A 23,519-nucleotide genomic window follows, 5' to 3' on the forward strand; every position below is an offset into this window, starting at 1 on the left:
TAAAACATTTTAATATTATAACTTCTGTACATCTTTTCGATACTTTACGAACTTTGCATATTATAAAGAAGTGAGAAGGCCCTTAGTTTAGTTTTCCTGTGGGAACTGTCCATTTTACATTAACCCATTTTCTATTGTCTTTGGGGTTGAAGGAAGAACTTGTAACAAACCACTTTTGAACTTTCATAGAATTGGATTCAAACCAGGTTCCTAGAGCACTGGTGCTACTTGATTTCTAGAAACCCATTTACCCATTTATTTAACCATTTACCAGTAGTATTTTGGGTACAATTATTTAAGTGAAGGTCTTTGATCTTTTCAAACACATTGAACTTAGATTTTTCGTTCCAAAGCTTCTTAACTAGGATTCTTTAAGTCTAGTGATTATAAGATGGCTCTAAGTTCAACTTTCTTTGAACAATTTTATACCCCATATAATATCCCATATAATTTCCCATTTTTACCCCCAAAAACCCATTTCCTTTCTACTAAAATACAACTCGTCCTCTTTGGTAAAACTTATCTCATAGGTAAGACCTACTCAATAAAGAATCTTATTATTCAGCCCAACACTTACTCCTTTTTATTCAATTGATTTTTTCTTCCTGAAACACCCCAACATTTGGTCCTTCGAGCTGGATTTGAAGATTTCCCATGTTTAGGGACAGACAACAGACTAATGCTGGGCAGATACTGAGGCCCATGTATGTATTCGAGTCAGGGTTGTGGGTTCAAGAGGAATTGGATCAGTTCCACCTCTAAAATGACAATGAGACATATTTAGGAATCTAGTAAAGAATCCATGCAGGTAGTTACTTTTGAATCATTTTCTTATGACAAGAAGATTTCTAATAGGGCATTTTATATTCATATGGGCACTGATTTGCGCTGATGATTGCTGAATTTAGGGCTATTTGTATCCTCAGCAAGATTTCTTTATAAATCCTCAAAAGTTGAATTATCTATGCTTAGTTTAAGATCAGTTTGTTCGCTTGTTTGTTTGTTTGTTCGCTTATTTGTTGTTTACGTCACAACTTAGCAATACTACGACATCATTTTTTGTGTGGATATAGTTACAAGGCTGAAGAGTGTTTTAAGCTTTTCTTTACCGAGGTAAAATATCTTATTTACAGCTCATTCGAGCAGATCCATCGCACTTACAGTGCTGTTCGAAAAATGTTGTTATCACTCTTTTCGAGATCAGTTCTTGGAATTTAGGCACGCTACGGATTTTTGTTTGCACTAGGTATCAATGTATCAACATGTCATGTGAAATTTAGAAGAGACTGAATATTGTTCAACAAACTGTGAAATAGAATTTAAAAAAAAAAATATTGTGAGACCGGGACTATTAGCAGGAAAAATGGCTCAGAGAGGCCAAAAAAGACGACTCCGGTGGAAGATCGATTTTTGGTGTTGTGCAGTCGTCGGTATCGGTTCAGGACTTCGGTGGGCCTTGAAAACAATCTGTATCGAGCTATTGGTAAAGTAATTTTGTCAAGCTCAGTGAGAAAAAGGCTCATAGAATATGAACTTATAGCACTCAAACCAGCACCGAAGCCGGATTTTCCAAAAACAATCAAAGAAGAACTTTTACTTTCAGCTCAAGAGCTCTTACATTAGACTCAAGACATGTGGAACAGTGTCATCTTTTCGGACGAATTAAAATACAAGCTCCATGCTTAACCGAGTACTTCCTTAAAGTCCAGATCTCAATCCAATTGAGAATATTTGGTCTGTCATCAAGCCAACGCTTTTTTAACATCAACTTACTTTTTTACTGTATTTCAAAAACACTTTGCTTAATTTTTTCAATCATTTTTCCTTGCTTAAATTTCATTGTTTTTTCTAAATTTTTTGATACAATATTTTCATTTGTTCATCAACTGTTTTCAACAATCAAACAATATTTCAATTCCTGTTTGTTTCGCTCTTTATAAAATACCAATTTGTAAGTTTTATTTATGTACGTATTTTACTTTTATTAATTTAAGTATTTATTCTGTTTAGAAAATAAAATTGGACAATTCCAAGAATATTTCTTGTTTTGCGTTTTGAATTTGGAAGATTTAATCTTGGCCCGATATTTATTGTTTGGAAATCCAATCGGCGAAGAAACAGGTCTATAATGCAACTTAGGGTTTCGAAGAAGCGCCCAGAGTCATTTGATGAATTAAAAACTACTTACTCTGATTTGGAACACGATACCTGCATCCACATGGAAAAACCTATCTCATTCAATGTCTCTCACCGATGTGCAGCCGTAATTAAAGCAAGAGGAGGTCTAACAAAGTACTAATTAGATATAACATGTTTCTGAGACGCAATACAAAAATAAAAAAAGTGCAGCAAAAAAGTATTTTCCTTTAATCCTTAAAAATGAGGCAGGTACCTAAAAAACTCGTTTTCAGTATAATCAAATCACTCTTAGCTCCCGTTACTATTTTAGAAAAATCTCAACATTCTAATTGTATCATTAAATGATTTGAACTTCATAATAATTCATTACAAAATATGATGTTGTTACATTTGACAAAATTCGAAAAAAAAAGTTTGGCCAACATTTTTCGAACGGCACTGTTTAATAAGATGATAAATATATTCATTTTTAGAGCACTAATTAGTAGCATATTATTAGTTGCTGTCTGATTTTTGACCTATCATGTTGCCTATAGGTAGGAGTTTCTTATAATGATATTTACACACAAGTATCAGGAGATATAAGGGAGTATTGGGTCAATAGACACAGGCATGGACTCAAAATAGAGCACTTCATATCTGGTAGAGTCACTTAAGCTGTCTAGTGTGCCCTCACATAAGCTGAAATTGATATTAAGCGTATGCCTAATTTAGATTCTTTTCGATTATATATCGTTACAAGACTTCTAGTCACACAATTTGTTGCCCAAGTTAAAGCTTATCCGAAGGCGTTGGAAAAGGTGAACTTCCCAATAATTCCTTCAGAATTAACATTTGAGTTCACAAGGCATCAATTCTCCATTCAAGCTAGTTTCACTATAACAATAATTAAGTGCAAAGCAAACACTTAAAGTTCCGGGGTTGAACCAAGAAAAGCCGTGCTTCATAACTTTAACAGTAGACAGCGTTACTTTTGGTTACTCTTTGTTTTTTTTTGTATTGTGGTATATCAACAGGGGGATCCCCCTGGAGACTTAGAAATGTTTGCATATGTTTTCGACCTAAGAAGCTGGTTGAAAACTATAAATCAGTTCGCAGAGACTAGTTTTTCTAACCCTATGCGATTCACGTCATAATTAGTTACAGATGCGTTTGAATTTAAATTTTAAGTTAATAGAATTGATAGAATTTGTTTCCAAATTGTAATGTTAAAAGTTAAGACTTTTTGATTTCATGGTATACCTTTGAATGGGTTAAATTGCTGTCGTACAAATAGAACTTAATTTGTAAAACTTGGAAGTTATTTTCAGGATTGATAAAGTATTATATGGTGTACCACAAGGAAGTCTTTTTGGGCCACTTCTGTCTAATATTTCTATACTTTATTTATAATTAGGGAACACTTATAAGGTTTTGAATACTGTTAATATTCTGGAAACATAGTGTGAACTTTAAGAAAAGATGGAGGATTTAGATTTGAATGAAAATGAAATTCGGTCGAAATGTTTAAGGAGAAGAATGCAGCTGCCTACTTCTTTGGACCATAGAACGTTAAAATGACGATAACTAAAGGTGAGACAAAGAGCTTTAAGATGATGCTCATGAACGTAAAATGAAATAATGATTATAATAACCAATCAATATAAATGCTCTTCATTCAATACTTTTCAAGGAGCTTAAGTAAGTTACTGGTGTACCTGCCCAGAGATTGGAACTGTACCTACTCAAAGTTTAGACGTATTTATGTATGTTTTATAGATTATAGCCCGATCAGAATGAAACCAAAATCTCTTGCAGCATTTTTGTCAACATCGAGTGTGCAGGTGCTATTTATTGATCTTGATTGATATTATGGCAAGTAGGGCGCCTATCGTTTAACAAAACAAGTCAGCATTGGGATTTCGAAGCATTAAAATCCACTCAGTTCTATATTTGTCATTGTACAATGCAATTCAAACGAGCTTAGCATATTTTGTCGTTGGATTCCCACTTCTCAAGAAGAGGAATGTAAGTCTGAAATTGTATATGGAAAGCTAAGAGTACTACTTTCGACGAAACAATTGATTGAATTAAAACTTGCAGGTAGGGGAGCATAATAATAAAGATAAGAAAGAGTGTAGGAGATAAAACAGAGCCCTGGGGCACACCAGTATTTTGTAATTTTAAGAATTGAACCCATCTAATTCTTGTATTAAAAGGTCTGAAAGTTAATTTCTAATCCCACAAATGAGGGATTCATCTTAACTAAAAAAATTAAATTTTGATAAGAGGGCCTGATGCCAAACACTATCAAATGCTTTTGAATATCAAGTACAATAATCTTATTTTCTACAAAATGATGCTAAGAAACTATAATGAAAGTATCTTAACTCATTTATGATGATTTTATAAAATTCATTTGTCTTAAATTTCAATTTAAATTAAATGTGTAAGCGAATAAGTATAAGTAAAGTATGCTTAAAATTTATACTTAAAAAAAAACAAAATTTTAGGTTTTCACGGTTCATCGAATTCTATAATTCCATTACTAATTAGATATCGACAATAATCAAGACCTTGAACATATGACGGCCATTTGTGATGTGGAAGTAATTTTTGGCCTTTAAAGTTCACTGCACTGGTTTAATTATATGACAACAACTGTATATGTTTATGGCTATCGTGTAAAGTGTTACTATGCGTATGTGATGTGTGGTTCTAGGTTTTTGTATAATTATGCCATTAGGGTTGAAATCTTGTACTTCAGACAGGAACCAGAAACAGAACCTAGATATTGCATTCGAGACAGAGATAGAGAGTGTATTGTGGATTAGGATTAGATTTACATTCGTATCATACATAGGTAGATTTATAATAATTAATACGCATTCTAGACCCGAACCGATTCCCAATTACGTTGTACAACAGTTTATCATAATTAAAATCCAAATATGTACGTCTTCTCTGTAGCTCGTAGTTGTTGTCGTCATCTTGAAAGGATATTGGAAGTCCTTGATGATGTTCGAATTAAACAAGCCGCATCTTAATGAAGTAGGTACATACATACTCGTATGTATGTACTTGTAAGGATTCGGAAGCTTGATGTATGTAGATTTGCATTTGCAACGAAGTGGATTATAGTTTGACAGTTGAATTTTGAATATTTCTATACCACTTGCGAATACCGCTCATACCTTGATATGCCAACACCTAACATAATATATTCAACCTCAAACGAGTAGGTATGATAAAGCGGCTTCAGGGTGACTTGATTCCGACGAGTATGTACACTGAACCAAACTGTGGGTCGCATTCCAGCCTCTTTTTTTGTAGGAATTTCGTAATCAGCAGATCTTCGATCAATGTATGAAATAAGTATATAAATAAATACATTTTAAGCCTGAGAAAAATTGAATAAGCTTGACAAAACAACGAAAATAACATTTTAAACGAACATAGCTAACGAAATTATTTTGTTTAAATTACGAACTTTCAAGTTGGGTCAGATATTTTTCTTCATTGATCAAAGTAACTTAATTTTTGATCCTATGATATTTTTCATTGAGGTCACAAGTAAATGCTAACAAATTATTTAAAAAATTGCATATTTTCTTTGAGCCAATTAAATATTCGTTGGGCCAATTAAATTTTCGTTGTTCCAATTAAATATTCGTTGAATCAAGAAAAAGTGCAATTGATCAAATGAATTTCATTCGAAACTTTACGAAAAATATTTTTTTCAGTGTTTCAATATGTCTTAAGTGTGAAAGTTTCTGGAGCCGCTTGTAGTTAGGAAGGATATCGCCGAGTAGGTAAGATTATATGTATGACGTGTCGGTGATTGCCATATTAATTATGAGGTCTGAGAAATCCTTACAAATGATAGGTGGAAGCTGCTGTGGGAATTTGCATTAGAGGAAATAGAAATACACTTCTAGCGAAAGCGTTTCTCTTCCGTCTACGAGTATATGTTCATTTCAGTTCCAACAGTCACCCATATAGTTAACGCAATACGTAACGTCAGCCGGCAGGCAGCGTCTTCATCTCCACATAGGACTTGTCGTTTAATTTGCATTTGGGGAATTAATAAATATACACTCGTAGTATCCTTGTAGATGGATGGATATGGATGTACAAGTTCTGGTTGGTGATGTAATTCCTGAATGTGGGATTATGATTTGAAATATATGTCTCTGTGTCTGTTGTACATACATAGTACATACATATATATATATTATAGCATATGAATGTATTTCAGAATTGTGAAGGAAACTCACATCACGTAAATTGAATTCAATGTTAAATTAGGTTCATTAGTGGCGCAATCAGAAATTTAATTTATCGAGAAAATGATGACTGTTCTAGGAATTCACTGTGACATATGATAATCAGGTGTGAAATAATTATATATACATACATACGTTGGTAGTATAGCATGAAAGAAAAAAATTATGGCCTTAATGTAGGTCGATGCGGCCATCTATACCACAAATTAGCAAATGCATATCTTCTTATGACAATTATCACTATAAATTCAGAAGTATTTAAAGTCCAAACGTCAGTCAAAAAGAAAAAGAAAGAAAAGTTATTAAAAATGTTGATTCTTATATCTTTTTATAACTTTATTTTATATATTAATTTATTATAATTAAAATTAAAGCAAAAATGTTCAATTTTTTTATATTTAAAAATAAATAGATTGTTTTTGGCTTTAGGTATAGGATTGTCAACCGCTTTTTCAAATAAGCCGTTTGGATTCGGCTTTAAAATGTAGGTCATCTCCATTCCTGAAAACAACGCTCGCACACAGGTATGGTTGAGAGTTGTAAGTCATGAGGTCTTAGTATTCAAAAGACTGTTGCTGACTGTTATTTCGACGAAAAAATTGGCAAGAAGGATTACATTTTTTCTTAGACTTTAAATGAAGTTTTGAGGTCAGCCTTTTGTATTTGATAAAATTATTTGGGGAAGTTTTCAAGAAATCGACGCAAGAGATTCAAATAAATTACAAATTTGTTTTAAGTTTCTTTTTGGATTCAAGGGAAAGACAGAGTGTGGTAAGACATTCCACATTCGTGTAGTACGGCTAAAGAACGAATCTCTGTACATGATAGTACTACGAAAGTTGGACTCTAGGGTATACTGATGAGCATTCCTAGAAGGGCGAATATTAGGGCTGAACCATTTAAGGGGAAGAATGCAGCTGGATATTTCTGTAGATCATAAATTGTTAAAACATCGGTAAAAAGGGTAAAACCAGAAGCTTTACGATGATGTTCAATGACGTAAATAAAAATATTATAGTATTATCACCAATCCATTTAAATGATCTTAGTTCAAAACTGTCCAAGAGGCTTTAGTTAGTTGTAGTAGCACCAGCGTAGAGCTGAGAGTTATTCTCAAGCCATGGACTTTTATAAGTCTTGTAGATAACAGCTTGATCAGAGAGGAAGAAAAACTGCTTGCATCTTTTTAGGACACCCATCTTGCTGTATTTTTGAAGACATCGCGTATGTGATGATCGTTTTACAAGACGTATTGGTGATAAACGTACTGAGAATATCAAGATTATCAGCCTCATTGATTTAAGTTCAACCATGGATAATGGTAAATAGGTATATCTGACTTTAACGATACAAAACAGCATTCGGTTTTTGAGAAGCATTGAATGCCACGCCTTTTTAAGGTTAAGGTCGTAATTTAATGAGCATATGATAATTTATCGTAGCAGTTCCTCATCCAAAGAAGAGTGATATGAGTCTGAAAACGAATATGAAAAGCTAAGAATTCGCAGACAGGAGATCGTTAATAAAATGAGAAAGAGTGTTATAAATAGAACAGAAACTTGGGGCACACAAGCATTTATTATGAAGTGTTCAGACCTAAACCCATCCAATACTAATTACATTGAACGATTTAAAAGGTAATTTCTAATCCACTGAAAAAGCGATTTATGAAAAACGAAGGCTAAGCCTGATTTCAAACCGTATCAAATGCTTTTTAAATATCAAGTCCAATAATCTTATTTACTCTTTGTTGAGATGAATCATTTTTACTGCTACTGATACCTTGTTTGATTAACAAGAGAATCCAACTTGTGATCATATCAGTGGTGGCGTCAACATCACTATAAGAAAGAACAGTGACCAGTTAAAGATCTTGAAATATTTATTAGGTACGTCCCAGTTGGCTTAATCGTATTCCCAAACGGTGTTCATTTGAGCCCGTTCTTTAATTGGAATATTTTGACACGAGATATTGCAGATAAAACACAATTGTCAAATTTGAAAAAAGAAGATAGAACACAGATAGTGTACTTGTCAGGATTAGAAGTAAGAAAAAAAAGAGTGATTTCTGCTTGACCTACCCTAGAGTCCAAATAAAAGATTTTTAGGAAGATGTCTGTTCCGTAAGTGGCCCAAGTTTTCTTCATTGTCCATAGCTCAAGAACCAGAAGAGATATCGATTTCAAATAAATTTTGTTACACAGATAGTAAGGCAGAAAGATGCAGAAAGGACCCTCAAGAAAATTGCGTTGGTGGTTTTTTTTACCATAGAAAAAAAGGTGAAAATGTTGGTTAACCATAAATATCTTACAAACCAAAAACGCTAGAGACTTGAATTTAATTTAGTATAATATATTATAACGTGATATCAAAAAGTATATTTTTTTTAAAAAAATCCATTTAACGTTTTTTTTATAAATCAAAAAAACTGAAACAAAAATTTTGTCACCAATTGAAATTTAGGTTTCAAACTTATTTTATCTTATAAGAAATACTGTTTTCAACATTCGATAAAATTTTGAAAAAAATCGAATTGACAGTTTTTTTTACAAAAAATAGAAACCTAAAAAAAAATTATAAAAGTTGGTAAAAATTGATTTTCGACTCAAATATCTTTTTAAAAGGTTGAAGTATTGGCTTCAAACTAATTTTACTTATAAGAAATATTGTTTTCAACATTCGATAAAATTTTGATAAAAATCGAATTGACAGTTTTTTACAAAAAAATAAAACTCTAAAAAAAACATTACTAAAACTTGGTAAAAATTTACTTCCGACTCAAATAGCTTTTCAAAAATTCAAAATATTATCTTCAAACTTATTTCATTTCCAAGAAATTAATGTTTTCGATATTTAGTAATTTTTATATAAAAATCTAACGGTCTGTTTTTTCATAAAAAATAAAATCTACAAAAAATAGTACGAAAATTTGGTAAAAACTGATACGAGTACGTATAGACAAACTTTTAAGCAAGACAAATTGACAGACGGGGTGGGAAGTTATCAGTGTGGGTCGTATCCCAGCCTCTTTTTTAATTTTTAAAAGAGGTGGTAAAAGTTGTAGCCATTACTGTGAAAATGATTTTATGGTACTTTAAATCTTTAATAAATCTCAAAAACCTGATGTAACTATCAAAAATTGTTTTTTTTTTTTTTTTTAATTTCTAATTGATGTTTAAAGTTATTACAGTAGAAAGTTCTACACTCTTACAAGTAAGAGCTAATTATTTGTATGGAACATACAAATTGCACATATTTTTCGTTTTTGAAATCTGAATATCTATTTTGCTTTGAATATTTAAGTTACCATTTACGTATCTAGGTTAGGTTAGGTTAGATTAACGTGGCTGCGGATTTAGAATTTACATACTTAGGCCAAGAGAAAGGCCCGTTGTGATACCACATGAATCTAGAGAATTACTTCTAACTAGTCGAAGCATTTTGAGCTTTTTATAAAGCGAAGAAGATATTTGATATCCTTTTTAGCTAGTTCACTGGGATTATCAAAAGAGTAGTCCCCCAGATGAAGCTTGCGTCTGAGTGAAAGAGCAGGGCAAGTGCATAAGAGATGAGAGATTGTTTCCTCTTCTTCTTCGTCCATGCAGCTCCTACAGAAGTCATTTGAGGCTACGCCAAGTCGTATTGCATGTCTGCCTATAAGACAGTGTCCTGTAAGGACACCTATTAGGGAGCTAATATGAAGTCTGCTTTGAGATACCAAGTCTTTAGAGCGCTTTAGGTCCAGTGAAGGCCATATGGGTTTTGTGGTAAGCTGTGCCACTTAGAATTTGCTATCGCAAAAGCTGTTTCTTTTAGCATAAGTTTACATGTAGCTGTCGGTATACCTATGACGGTTCCATTTTTAGCGAGTTCATCGGCTCTACAATTACCTGTGATGGCTCTGTGGCCCGGCACCCAACAGAGGTGAATGTTAAATTGCTGCGCCATCTCCATAAGAGACGAAGAGGGCCGTTAAAGATTTGGTCGAGACACCGTCAAGGGATTTGATAGCAGCTTAACTGTCAGAGAAGATGCGGATATCAGAAGTTGATATCACATTTTCTCTTAGCCAGGAGAGAACCTCTTTGATCGCTAAAATTTCCGCTTGAAAGATGCTACAATGATTAGGGTGGCGGAATGAGATGCTTAGATTAAGCTTTTCTGAGACCCGCACTGTGGTGAGGGGGCAGGCAATTTACGTATCTAAATCGGGCGAAAATTGTGGAGGTTCTAGAGAGTTAGTAACACATCACTTATCAAGATTTTTGTATGGAAGACACCTTTTTCATAGACTAAAGTATAAGATTATAAATGATACTTCAAAACTTAAAATAGAAATATGCCCAAAAATATTTACACATTTTCCTTAGAAATTTTGTTTTTTAAACTGTTATAAAAATCAAGTTGAAATACCTGTACCATTCCACACAGTATAATTACTGTAGCATAATAATACTGTATTTTTTGTACAAGCGTTTTAGAAACATTTTCAGATAAAAATATGTTTTTGTGGCTGCGAATTAAAAAATATCAATCATTTTACAAAAAAAAATAGAAAAAAAAAGATTAACTCAATTTTAACAAAGACATACAAGTTTTAAAAATTTATAAAATATGTGCATTGTTGTTTCTTTAATTCCTGTCTACTTGTGTACTGTACTGCTGTAGGTCTCTTCCATCCCTGACACAAATCGCACACAGGAGTAGTCGAAAGTTGTAAGTCACTAGGCCCTAGTATTCTAGGGGCTATTGATCCAACTTATTTATTTTTAAAGTTCTTACTGAAAACCATTGAAGATGTAAAGTCACCAGATTTTTAAGGTGAAATACGAAACAAAATCAAAACCGGTACCCCATTAGAATTCATTAAAGCTTCAACCAAACCTCCAAAAGTTATTTTATCCACTATACTTCCCCTGTGTATAAAACTGTATATATATTTTCACATCTTGAATAAATACCACCATCCAACTTACATATAACGAATATTTTCTGTAAGTTTACCCAAGGAAGAATTAAACGAAAAGAAAGAAAAACTCAACAATTCCTTTCGCCATTAATAATCCTAAGTGCCTATCTTAGACACTTTATGTGCGAAACAATCACTCATCTTGTTCCCCGCATTTTTTCCTCCATATCACCGTCACTATCATCATCGTCATCGTCATGTGAAATCAGACACGTGTACATATATAAGAAGAAAGTAAAATCAAGGAAGTATTTCACGCATATAGATATAGCTTTTTATATCAATCTTGATATGGATAAATTTTCATATATAATCATGAACAATCGAAGAAAGGAGAGACGAGTTTCTAGTATCAAAATATAGGCATCCATTATTTAGAAACTCTCATATTATCTAGATGTACCCCCACCCCCCTCCAAACCACACAAAAAAAGCTGAAAGATAAATAGCTTGAGTCTTCATTCATTCTAGCTGAACATTCACTCCACTCACTAATTTATCGATGACAAATTGTCAAGCCAGGAAAAACCATTTATTTGTGTTTCAGATTTTTTGTAGTTGTTAATCTAATTCAGTTGTATATTTGATACAAACCATATTACTTCCAATGATCCTTGCAAGGACCTCTCGACGTAGTCGTCGTCTTCGACTTTCTCATTCATGTTCATTACTACAAATTTTTATAAGCTATGTATCTTAACTGCGGAGAAAACAATAGTATCCTTCAAAAAGTACCAGGATAGTCAAGACAAATCGAAAAAAAGAATAAGTATAAAGCATCCTTAGAGCGCAAAAATCAGGATGTTCTTGGGTAAATGTATAGTTTCCTGGAGAAAAAACAAAATATATGGAACACTATTTGCTCAACATTTAGTGAACACGGCTTTGGTTTTATAATATATCCTTCGAACAGGACACGGAAAAAAGGATGTTACGTTATTTTTTTTTTTCAAGAGAAAACCTCCTGTTTCCTTCCTGTGTTCAGTTAAAAAAAGTTATCCCAGTTATTATGGAACAATATTTGGCCAATTTATTATCCTTTCCACTAGACACTCTTTCCCAACCCCCAATACACGCTCCAGCTCATATGTTCGTCTTTATTCACAACCGGAACAAAGATGTAATATGTTCTTGTTTTGTAGAGGGTTATAGGTATAGACGAAAGGCAACAGGAGTTCAGCTCGAAACCTCGACCAAAAAACAACGAGCGCAGAACAACCCCATCCCTGTATAACAGGAAAAGGAACATAAGACTAAGTGGATTATTATACAAAATATAACCGTTTTAGGTATTTTTTCGTCTACTCTTGTTTAAGCTGCGAAGTCGTCCTTTTTTCTTCCTTGCTGCCAGCCATCCAGCCAGAAGCGTACATATATCCTTTTTAGTGGGTGATTCCCATGTGATGTTCCTTTTCACATCGTTATTGCTGTCAATTTACGAGGAAAAATGTTGTTTTTTTCTCTCAATCTCTCTCAGTTTCAGGATAACGAAGCCAGTTGGGTCAGTTTATCTTGATGCACTGCTTTAAGACTCTCTAAGCAGTGCAGCACTAGTCGAGTATACAAACATACAAATAAAATAAAAGGACACAGCATGTAGCGCAGTGCAGCGCAGCGGTCCTTCGACTTACAACCAACACAGCCCCCCTCCCTAGAGGGAAGATATCTAGATATCCTTTGCTCTGGTGGTACATTACTAATGGCAAATATGTTTTTGTGAGAGGGCATTATGCATGTATAGAAAAATATGCATGCATAGTATAGTCGTGCATATTATCCTGTAACATCTCGATCGGCATGACTAAAGCTCGAGAAATGCATGTTAGTTTTTACTTTTTAACTTTTACAGAAAATTGGAATATTCCTGCAGGATTGCTGTGCACTTAAGTTGTGACATACTCTGCTCTACTTAGACTCCGACTCAGGCTCGGCCAGGACTACCTTGAGCTTATTTTGTGTATTTTTATTTTAGTTTAGCAATTCCTTGCAGCAGCGAAACGACCGAAACGACTACGACGACGTCATAAATTTATAATCGAGGAAAAGAGAGTATAAGGTTCGCTGTTTTTCTTTTTTTTTTGGGGAGGGGGTTGGTTGGCTTGTTGCGATGTGCTTTGCATATAGACAACATTACACAAGGTACGACTCTTGCCTCTTGCATATGGGAGTGTAGAAATTTTTAATAATTTATTTTCCAAGATGCTCATAGCCATCATTTTGTTGCAGCTTCTAAGTCTATATACAGCAAATAAAAATAAAACAGGTTAAGAGATGTCTTACGGTCTTGTACGGTAGTGTGTACATCGGAGCATGCAGTGGTGCAGGACATAGCTGCAATCATGATGTACTACTTGTTTAATATTTAAGTTCCCTTTTGCCCACACGAGACGGTTTAAGTGTCAATGTTTGATTTCAAAAATTAGAAAAGCACTCATATCAGAAGTGCAGAATCATATTTACAACAGATATTGCAAGTGTACATAGTACTTTTTACACCTGCAGGTTTATTCAAAGATATGGTAAAAGATGCTTTTAACTTGACGTAGAGGGTAGGTATATGTACATATATTGATTTCAATTCAAAAGAAGATGTTAAGATTTTTATCAAATCGAACCCTATGATCATGGGGAGTGATGAAATGGGTATACTACAAATTGCAAATAAGAATTCCTTTTGACAGTTAGACCGTTATCTGAATTGGAATGGGCATTGATGCATAGATATATTTTTTTTTTTCAAAACATGAAACAGTTTTATGTGAATTTTTAAAAAGGGAATTTTTGAACCATCTTATGTAAAACGGGTACACCAACATTTTTAAAAAATATGTGACTGAACATTAGAACCTATTTAGCTGAACATAAGAAACGAGACCCTCTAAATAGCATCAACTACAGAGGCATCAGTCTCCTACACATTGCAAATAAGATCCTTTCTGCAGTTTTATATCAACGTCTGTAGCCTTTCGTCAACAACCTGATAGGTACTTATCAGTGTGGCTTCAGACCAGGCAATTCCACCATTGACCAAATTTTTACATTGCGGCAGATTTTGCAAAAACCGGAAAAGGTCAAATTGATACACACCATCTCTTTATCGATTTTAAAGCCGCGTATGACAGCACCTCTACAGAGCAATGTCTAGTTTTAGTAGTATCACTGCCAAACTTATCCGTTTGAGCAGAATGACGATGGAGAATGCAAGCTGCTCTATCAAGGTTGGAAAAGATCTCACCAATTCATGATGTCAAAAAAGGTTTTAGACAAGGCGACTGACGCACTGTCATACGACTTCTTGAACATCGGTCTGAAAAGAATTGTGCAAAACTCAACCGTCAACACTAGAGGCACAATTTTCCAAAGGTCCATCCAATTACTCGGATACGCAGATGATGGTAATTGGAAGATGAAAGCGTGAGATCAGTGGAGCGTTTTTGAGCATTGCGACGGAAGCGGAGAAGATGCTCTTAGTGGTCAATGAGGGCAAGACCAAGTATATGCTGTCATCAAAAATATATATAACTTTGAGGTAGTTGAGGACTTTATCTGCCTAGGCACTGCTATAAACTTTGACAACGGCACCAGCGCTGAAATCAAACGAAAAATAACTCTTGCTTCTTTGGACTTAGAAGGCAATTGAGTAGTAAAGTTCCCTTTCGAGCATCTAAAATCACCACTGTCTTATAGACACTCATCATCCCACTGACACTGACCTGGTTAACAGAATCAAAGTCCAACGACTTAGATGACTGGGTCATGTCGAGCGAATGGACATAAACGAACCAGCTCGGAAGGTCTTTGAATCCAAGCCCGAGGAACCGCGCAGTAGAGGAAGACCGCAACTCAGGTGGCGCACGCAGGTGGATGGAGACCTCACTCGACGTGCGAAACTAGAGAAAGCAGGCTGAGCTGGCTGGAGACGCATGTTGGTTGAGGCTTGAACTGTAGCACCTTAAATAAGTAAGTAAATGAGTAGCTGAACAAAGAATTCGCTACCGTGAGCAACTATACCTAGTCTTTATTTTTTATTTTGGGCTCGAAGGCTAAAACATTAGGTTTTGATGAACAAAAAACTTAAAGCGAGCCCAAATTAAAAATTTCATAGCAGTTTTATTAAAATTTAGTTGTTGTATGACTTTGTGAATATAAAGTTTTATAAAATTCCAAATAATTATTATTGCCCAAAAAATAACAACAAAAGATAAAAAAATTTGATGTTATGACATTTCTTTTTTATGCTTTTAAAAACTTCTTTTCTGCAAAATAGCAACTAACAATTTTGGTCTTACGACATTGGTTTTGGATTTTTTTTTTATTTTTTTTTTAACTTTTTGGACTTTGTGACAAATTTTGGGCCTTGTGGTTTAAGCAAAAGACCTAGCGCTATGTAAGCTACTATTTTTGAAAAGGCCGCATGTCTGAAGTTCCGTTGGTTAGTATAGATTGTAATTTTTTTCTGGAAGAAATTGTGAGTCTATAGTCAGTGCTTAAAGCTGATGTAAAAAGAGAATACAAAGGTGGTGTATAGGGATGAAGGGATAAGATAATGTTAAGTTTAAGAACTCTTTAGGCCAACATTTAATGGAACTAAGGGATAAGTTGGAGCTTTTAAATATATGGCCAAAATGGGCTTGAAAATATAACTTAGTGTCGTAAATTACTCCTATAGGTCGCTAATAAAACAAGCAGAACTATTGGTAACATTATTGTGCAGACTGTAAGTTCGGGAGGGATGATGTGATCGCTTATGGGTGAATAGTATGAATATGCATATATCAACATTGGGTTCTAAGAAATTCTTGTTGCACCAGGTCCGAAATGAGTCAAGATCATATTGGACTATGATAGAATTAGATAGAGTAGAAATAACATTTATTGTTTACATGTTATCAGCCTAACTATAGACAATTGAATTATCAATAATATTAATAACGCCTTTGATAGTTAAGATAAATAACAAAGGACAATAGTTGCTTCCTTGAGGAACTCCTTAGTTTGCTAAATGAGATCGTAGATTGAAAACCTGAAAACAACGATATATTGGTGGTTCTATTTCAAAATAAAAAAAGATGGAAAATCAGCGGCTTTAAGTTTGGTATAAATAATTTAGTTACTGATTTTATTCAGTTATAGGATTATTTATTATTTTTAGGCTTTACTTAATTCAGTGGTGATGACGTCCACTTTATTTCATTTTACTTATTCATTTGTAATATATACATTTTTTTGCGTGATCGTGTGTTGGACTGTCATGCAAGGGGTCTTGGGTTCAATCCCTACCTGTGTCACCTAAGTTTTGTACGGGTACTGCCTCTTGCGAGGAATTTACAAATCCTCCAAGAGTATTTCTTGTCATGAAAAAGTGCTTTCTCAAAAAATTCAATCTCTGATAACATTACTCGTACACAGGTTGAGAGTTGTAAGTCACTAGGCCCTGGTTCTTCATGGACTTAGTGGCATATTTTTTTCGGTACCAACTTAAACTTGTTTTTTATCCTATCAATATTTATATGTTTAAAAATTAATCGCTGTTTGTTAGAACGGCTTAATTGATTTGGCTAACTTTGGTTTTGTAGTTTTTGTGGAAGTCCAGAAAAGGTTTAAAGCGTAAATAAATATGAAAATAGAAGTTTTTCATTTTGTGTGCCGTCAAACTTTAAATCCTGCACTACATATGACTGCTGAAATTTACAATAAGAAATGAGATAATGATTGATAATATGTGTTAACTTATCTTTATACGCACGTTGCATTAAAAATAAGGCGCTTATCTTATGGATAAGTAATTTTTTACCCAACAAAGAAGAGATTCATCAATACTAAATGCGTACGCGTTTTCAACAATAAAGCTTCTTAACAAACTCTCTATCAAATGCCTCTGAAATTGTAACAGTCTTACTTTCTCCAAAACGATTTAAGGATTCGTTCCCCTGTTTGGTAAAATAAACCATAGATCACCAGTAGACCTATCGCTACGAAGAACGCACCGCGCGCCGCTCCGCCTGCCCATTAAAAAGCTTTGTTTCATCAAGACATTTCTTAAGCTGATAAATTAATTAGCGTTTTAATGGTCTTAGAAAGAGTAAACGTTAGTGATATCGGTCGATAATTTTATGGAAAAGATTTGATTTTTTTTTTATCGGATTTACAAATGCTGTTTTCAAATATACGAAACGAGCCCAGAAAAATAATATAAATCGAAAAGCTCTCGCTGGGGTTTTGCTAATGCGGAAGAACACCTTTAATGCCAGGGCACATTATGTATGTATGTTAAGATCTTTTGGACTCTCCCCTTATTACGAGTACGAAAAAAGATTGGTCCTATATAATCATTAACGCGCTCAAGAAGTGGAGAAGCCATAATACTATCATGTAAGGCGGAATTTGCTCGAGCTGCTTTGAAAACGAATGAGCTATCTTCAAATGGCTTATTAAAGAAGTGTCAGTGACAACAAGTGTTAATACCGAGAAATTGCAAGAATATCATGTTTTTTTTTTGTAATAACCATGGCATAACCGTGGCATGATGATTAGTACGTTGTACTAATCAGCGATATTGTGACGACTGGAAACTGAAAATAAATGTCCAGAAGTCAGAGACAATTCTGTTCCGGACTCCGTTGGCTAGGGCCACGAGGGATACGTGTAAGAATTGGCGCAAGATGGTCATCGTTGATCTTCACGGGCAGCCATTAGCGAGCAAAAGTGTAGTGAAGTACCTCGGTATCTGGTTAGATCAGTATTTATATTTCGACAGACATATAAATGCTGCTCTGACCAGGGCCAGAGGAGCCTTCACTCTGACGAAACGGCTGTTTTTTAGCAGTCGGCTTGACCCCAGAGTGAAGGTAATTTGCTACATGGCCCTCATACGGCCAATGATCGAGTATGGTTGTCCTGTGTGGTTCAACGTTCAACAATTTAATTTTCGGGGCGTTCTATCTGAACGACGAGTATTTTGAAAGTGCATGCTTGAGCGGGTTCATTCCACCAGAGGCATTCCTCTTTTTAGACAAATGCGGTCAGATACAGGATAGATTGGCAGTTCCGTTAATCTACCACGTCAGACGAAGAACCGTGGATAGGCGACTCCCGTACAGTCGGGACGTCATGGCACAAGGCGGAGCAGAGCTCCTTCGGTTTAGTAGGGCTGTATTCGAACGGGACCGAACTGATAGGGTGAAGCAGTTTTGGTGGCTTCAATTGGCACTTGATATTGGGTAGTAGGGATGGGGTTTTAAGCCTTGGCTGGCTTACATACTTGTTTTATAATTTTAGGGTTTAGTTTTAAGTAGAATAGGCATGGTGACACAAAAAGAAATAAAGAAAAAAACAATAAAAAAGAAATGCAAAAAATACAAAAAAAAGAAATAAAAAAAAAAACATTAAAAAACAAAAAAAAAAAAATATGAAAATAAAAAATGTTAGATAGTTAGACTTGCTGCTGTGGTTGTTCTAGTTTTAAGTAGCTTATAGGTAGAATAGGTAGTTTAAGTAAGTTTTAAGTTTTATTTTAAGGATCTTATTTTAAGTAGTTTTTAAGTAAAAAAAAAGGACCTTGATAATAGTTTTTTTTTCAAAATTTTTTAATAAACACAGAAATAAATAAAATATAAATTGAAGTAAAATATATCTTAGGGCCGAAAGGCATAAGTAGTTAGTGTTATAGTTTAACTTAAAGTGTCCGTATGGGACCATTAAGTTAGTTGTAAGTTATGGATAATTAGGCTAGTTTTATGAATTTTTGTCTAGCTTTAAGATAGGTTTAAGAATGAATTAATAAAAACGAATTTGAAAAAAAAGTACGTTGTACTGTCATGCGAGATGTCTTGGGTTCGATCCCTGCCTGTGCCACCTAAAAAAAAGTTTCATTCACGGGTACTGCCTCTTGCGAGGAATTGACAAATTCTCCAAGAGTAATTCTTGTCATGAAAAAGTGCTTTCTAAAATTAGCCGTTCGGATTCGGCATATAAACTATAGGTCCCCTCCATCCCTGAAATTACTCGCACACATGAATGGTTGAGAGTTGTAAGTTATTAAGCCCTGGTTCTCTACGGACTGTTGCGCCATCTAATTTATTTGACAATTCTTTTTTTGTCAGTCAAAATATTCTCCTCTAAATAAAATCGTTTCAGGCCTTCCTGGCTTGCTTAAACTCTTCACACATTGTTTTTTTAAATAAAATAATTTATTATAGAGAAAATGTTCTCACCCAAAGAAAGGTGTTTCAATGTTTTGACTATAATTGTAGAACTTTTTTTTTTTAAAGTGCTAAAATAAGATCAACGTCGTATTATTTTTTTTGAAATAAGGTATAAATTTCACTGGTCCTTCTAAGTAAAATAATAATTAAAAGTAATATCATACACAAAAACAATTCATATAATTTACTCACCTTTGGTCGGCATTTAAAAAGTTTCTTGGGAATGTAATATTTTCTGGACTTATCACAGGATAACTGCCGGCTTTTAAATGAAGTGTTACATCACGGGGCTTACAAACTCTATCTGTAAATTAAAAAAATAAAACCTTGATAAGTTATGGATTAAAGTAAACAAAACAAAAAAAAAACAAAGGGTGTTAATTGTTCAAGTTTCTTGTCCAAATTTATATTTATTGGATTATTTTAATTTTGTAAAGGTGTATGCCCAAGGCACTAAGAAAAATTCATTAAGTTTTGTTACCCAAAATACCAAGTTCTTGTACGAAGTCGAACGCCTTTTGCCCACTCTCACGGACAGCTGTTGGTGGTTTACTGATCTAGTGATCTCAAATGTGTCCCAAGCACTACGAACAGTCTTTTCGGTTGGAAAAATTTGAAACTTTTATTTTTGCAAGTATACTGCTGAAAGCTTAATTCGTCTATGCTGGTTTGTAAAAAATGTGTAAACAATTAGCAGCTAAATTAACAGGCGATGTTTCAAAAATGACATTTTTTGTTGCGAATTATCTGTTTGAAGTTTGGAGTAAAATTTGTGCAAGCTATTGACAGTAAATCCTGGAGATGTTCAGTAATAAGTCGAGATCGAAATCTATTCTTAATGAACATTATTTTCGAAAATTTTTGTAATTAATACACACAAATTTTACGCTTAACTCTTCACTGGAAACTTCTGATTGTTTGTGTTTTCTTGGAAATCGATCGTTTTCAAGATCATTAATAAAGAAATCAATGTTTTCGAGAAAAACTTTTGACACCTACATGAGCATACCATCTTTCCCTTGCCATGAAGTTTAAGGTTAAGGTCATTGATATGTTTAAAAATACCCGTTAAGAAAGCAATGACAGAAACATTTTCTTTTTCGTTTCGAAAACTTAAGTAAGCGTTTGCAAAAGTCTGATCACTGTTAAAAAGATATGTCGTCACGTGTACTAAAATGCTGAATAATCTTTCTTAAATACAGTTTTTACATAAATTACTTCTGACAAAACGTGTGTATTTCTAGTGATAGCAGGAGCAGATAACGGAATATGTCATATCGTCTCAAAAACATCCTTTTTGTTCTCAAATAAAGCGTTACCCGCCTCAAGAAAGCATTCTTTAACTACGTCAGCATCAGTAAATGGTTTCATATGCTTAGCTAGTCCAAGAAACGTAAGGAAGCCTCACCACATTTTTCCTGCTCAGCCTTTGAGCGACTAATGATTTGGGTCGAAGATGAGTAACTTGATAGTTAACTTGAAATTTTAAACCTACGCAGATCACTGCCAAGTGGAAAGTTTCTGGCAAATGATTTGTGTTTAGTATCATAATGTCGTTTTATATTCGAGCTTTTAACTAACGCTACTGTTTGGTTACAAATCAAGCCCATTGTTATTGCTCCAGCAGGATTTGGCAGCGTAGAATAATATAAATCGGTCTATTCCGGTTCCATAGTCAAAACTTGCTATTGTAGGTACTTAAACTCGTAAAGCAAACGTTATATTTATTTCAGCGCGTCACGCGGCGTCCTTTGCTCAAAATTATTAAAATTACTGTCAAGTATAGAGATTCTTTCTTAAATCGCACATCGAGAATGTGGAATGCTTTGGCCAACTCTGTTTTTACATACTTTCCATTTTGATGTTCAGAACTTTAAGAGCAATCGTATCTCCTTTAAATCCTTCCTTATTTTCCTAACGCTCGTTCTCTGTTTAAATATAAACATATAAAGGGTAGTAATAACCCCTTGAGTGCTTGTGCCGGCAGTTTCCGAGTTGACGTTAATAAAGATAATGTGGGGGGTACATTATTATCAAGTAACGTACAGCTCGTTTCAATCTTTTTGGAGCCACGAAAGTTATTTATATCGGAAGTAGTCTTTAGTGTAAGTTACTGTGTTCTCGCGGGTCTGCAGAAAATGGGTCAGCGGTCCCGATGCGGACCGCGGTCCAACATTTGGACACCACTGTTCTATAGTTTTGGCTCTTATCAAAAGTAAAAGGAATCCATTAACCTATCTAGGCTGGTTAGTAAATAGTAGGAATTGACACGACCCAACATTTATATTTTTCCCGGGAAAAATATAATCCACGTTTTATTGGAATCTCCTTTTCAGTAGAAAGTTTTATTTTCAATAGCCCGCTATTTGGCAGCTATTATTTTTTAACCTGTCAACGTTTAATATTGAATAAGTAAAAACTACACAATTCTTAAAACAGTGCAGAAACGTACTTCAAGAATCCAATTAAATAATCAAAACTCACTACAAAAATATGCCACACAAGCAACGAATCATTCACAATTTCGCAGAAAAAGTTTCCTGATCGTGTTATTTCTCAAAGAGTTGATCAAAATTAGATACCAAAATCTTGTGATTTATTGTGTTTTGACTTTTGCAATGTTCAATAATCAATTCAAAACCCTAAAAAAACCTTCACAATGTGTACTTCGTAGAAGGTTAAAATTAAATTTGCTGATAATCTATCTCTTTCTTTTATAATTTAATATAACAAAAACTATGATAAAAACTCAAAACTAAGTTCCCATAAAACTCATCAAAATAATTGAAACCACTTCAATATTACGAAGGAGTGTGCATGTGCATGTGTAGGGCATCTTAGGTTTAAAACATTGCACTGATGCAACCGAAGAACTCCTTCAAAGTTCTCAACACTTTTATGTCAATTCACTTTATTTTATGTCTGTCAATCGAAAACCCATGCCAACTAGGTCAAATCGCCATTCTCAAAAACATTCTAATATCAAATTCTATCCACACCTTTTTGCAAAGGTGGCTTTCAACTGTGTTTTCATCACTTTTGATGACATTGTCATCAACATCAAACCATAGAAAATCGTCACCACAGCAACAACAACAAGGACAACGATAACTGCGACAAAAGTGACACGGGAAAGGCATACGGTATACAGCCAGCGGAGGCGCCGCCGTTCTTGAAACCTTTGGTGCACTTCATTCAATAAATTTTCTAAGATTCACACCACATCAGCCCTGACCCCTCTTCCACTTCAAGATATCCTTAGATTTATATCAACGAAAATAACCAACAAGAAGATCTCTGCGATGTAGAAATTGTATCCCTTGGGAGGTCGTATCACATGGCATCTCGAGGAATCAATAGCTTTTAGCACGTCACGTCATTTTGTTGACAAACAACAAGCTCCCATCCTCCCAACATTGAGAACCCATACTTTACTCGTATATTTTTAGATCCTTGGAGTTTAACATCAGTAACAGTATAACAGTGATAAAAGTCATATTTCTTTGAAGGTTTGCTTGGGTTCGGTTCGAGGGTTACAAGCTTCATTGCATTGCTTTGAGTGAATACTTTGACGGGTTTTATTCATACTGTATTTTACCATTCCTCGCCCACCACCCATATATACATATGTACATACATATATATTTTATATAAGGGAGAATCTCCAAAGGATGACGCCACTGCTGATGCTTATACAGCCGCGTCACGGCGACATCGACATTGTTGGAAAAGCTAACCCATTCCCCGTTTGCTTTTGAGAATATTTCATTAGATTCACCTCACCTGCCACACCTCAACTCACCTAATATCACCACCCGACCCCACTTCACCCAACCATACCGCAAGTTACCGTAACCTTGCTTTTATTATTGTTAGATTACACCTCACCATCAGCCAACCGAACACACCCACCGAAAAGTAATTTAGATATGATTCCTCCTG

At 34.4% G+C, this 23,519-nt stretch overlaps 1 protein-coding gene across 3 annotated transcripts in view; it reads right to left on the bottom strand.

Annotated features, from left to right (window-relative positions):
- LOC129953695 (uncharacterized) overlaps positions 1–23,519 on the bottom strand; it is a 248,377-nt gene that overhangs the window by 64,305 nt on the left and 160,553 nt on the right. For all 3 annotated transcript variants that reach the window (XM_056067035.1, XM_056067037.1, XM_056067036.1), the window contains one exon: positions 19,770–19,881. In XM_056067035.1, coding sequence (XP_055923010.1) covers positions 19,770–19,881 — 112 coding nt within the window. The remainder of the gene's footprint in view (positions 1–19,769; positions 19,882–23,519) is intronic.

The sequence above is a fragment of the Eupeodes corollae genome, chromosome 1 (genome assembly GCF_945859685.1).
Source record: "Eupeodes corollae chromosome 1, idEupCoro1.1, whole genome shotgun sequence".
NCBI classification, from domain to species: Eukaryota; Metazoa; Arthropoda; class Insecta; order Diptera; family Syrphidae; genus Eupeodes; species Eupeodes corollae.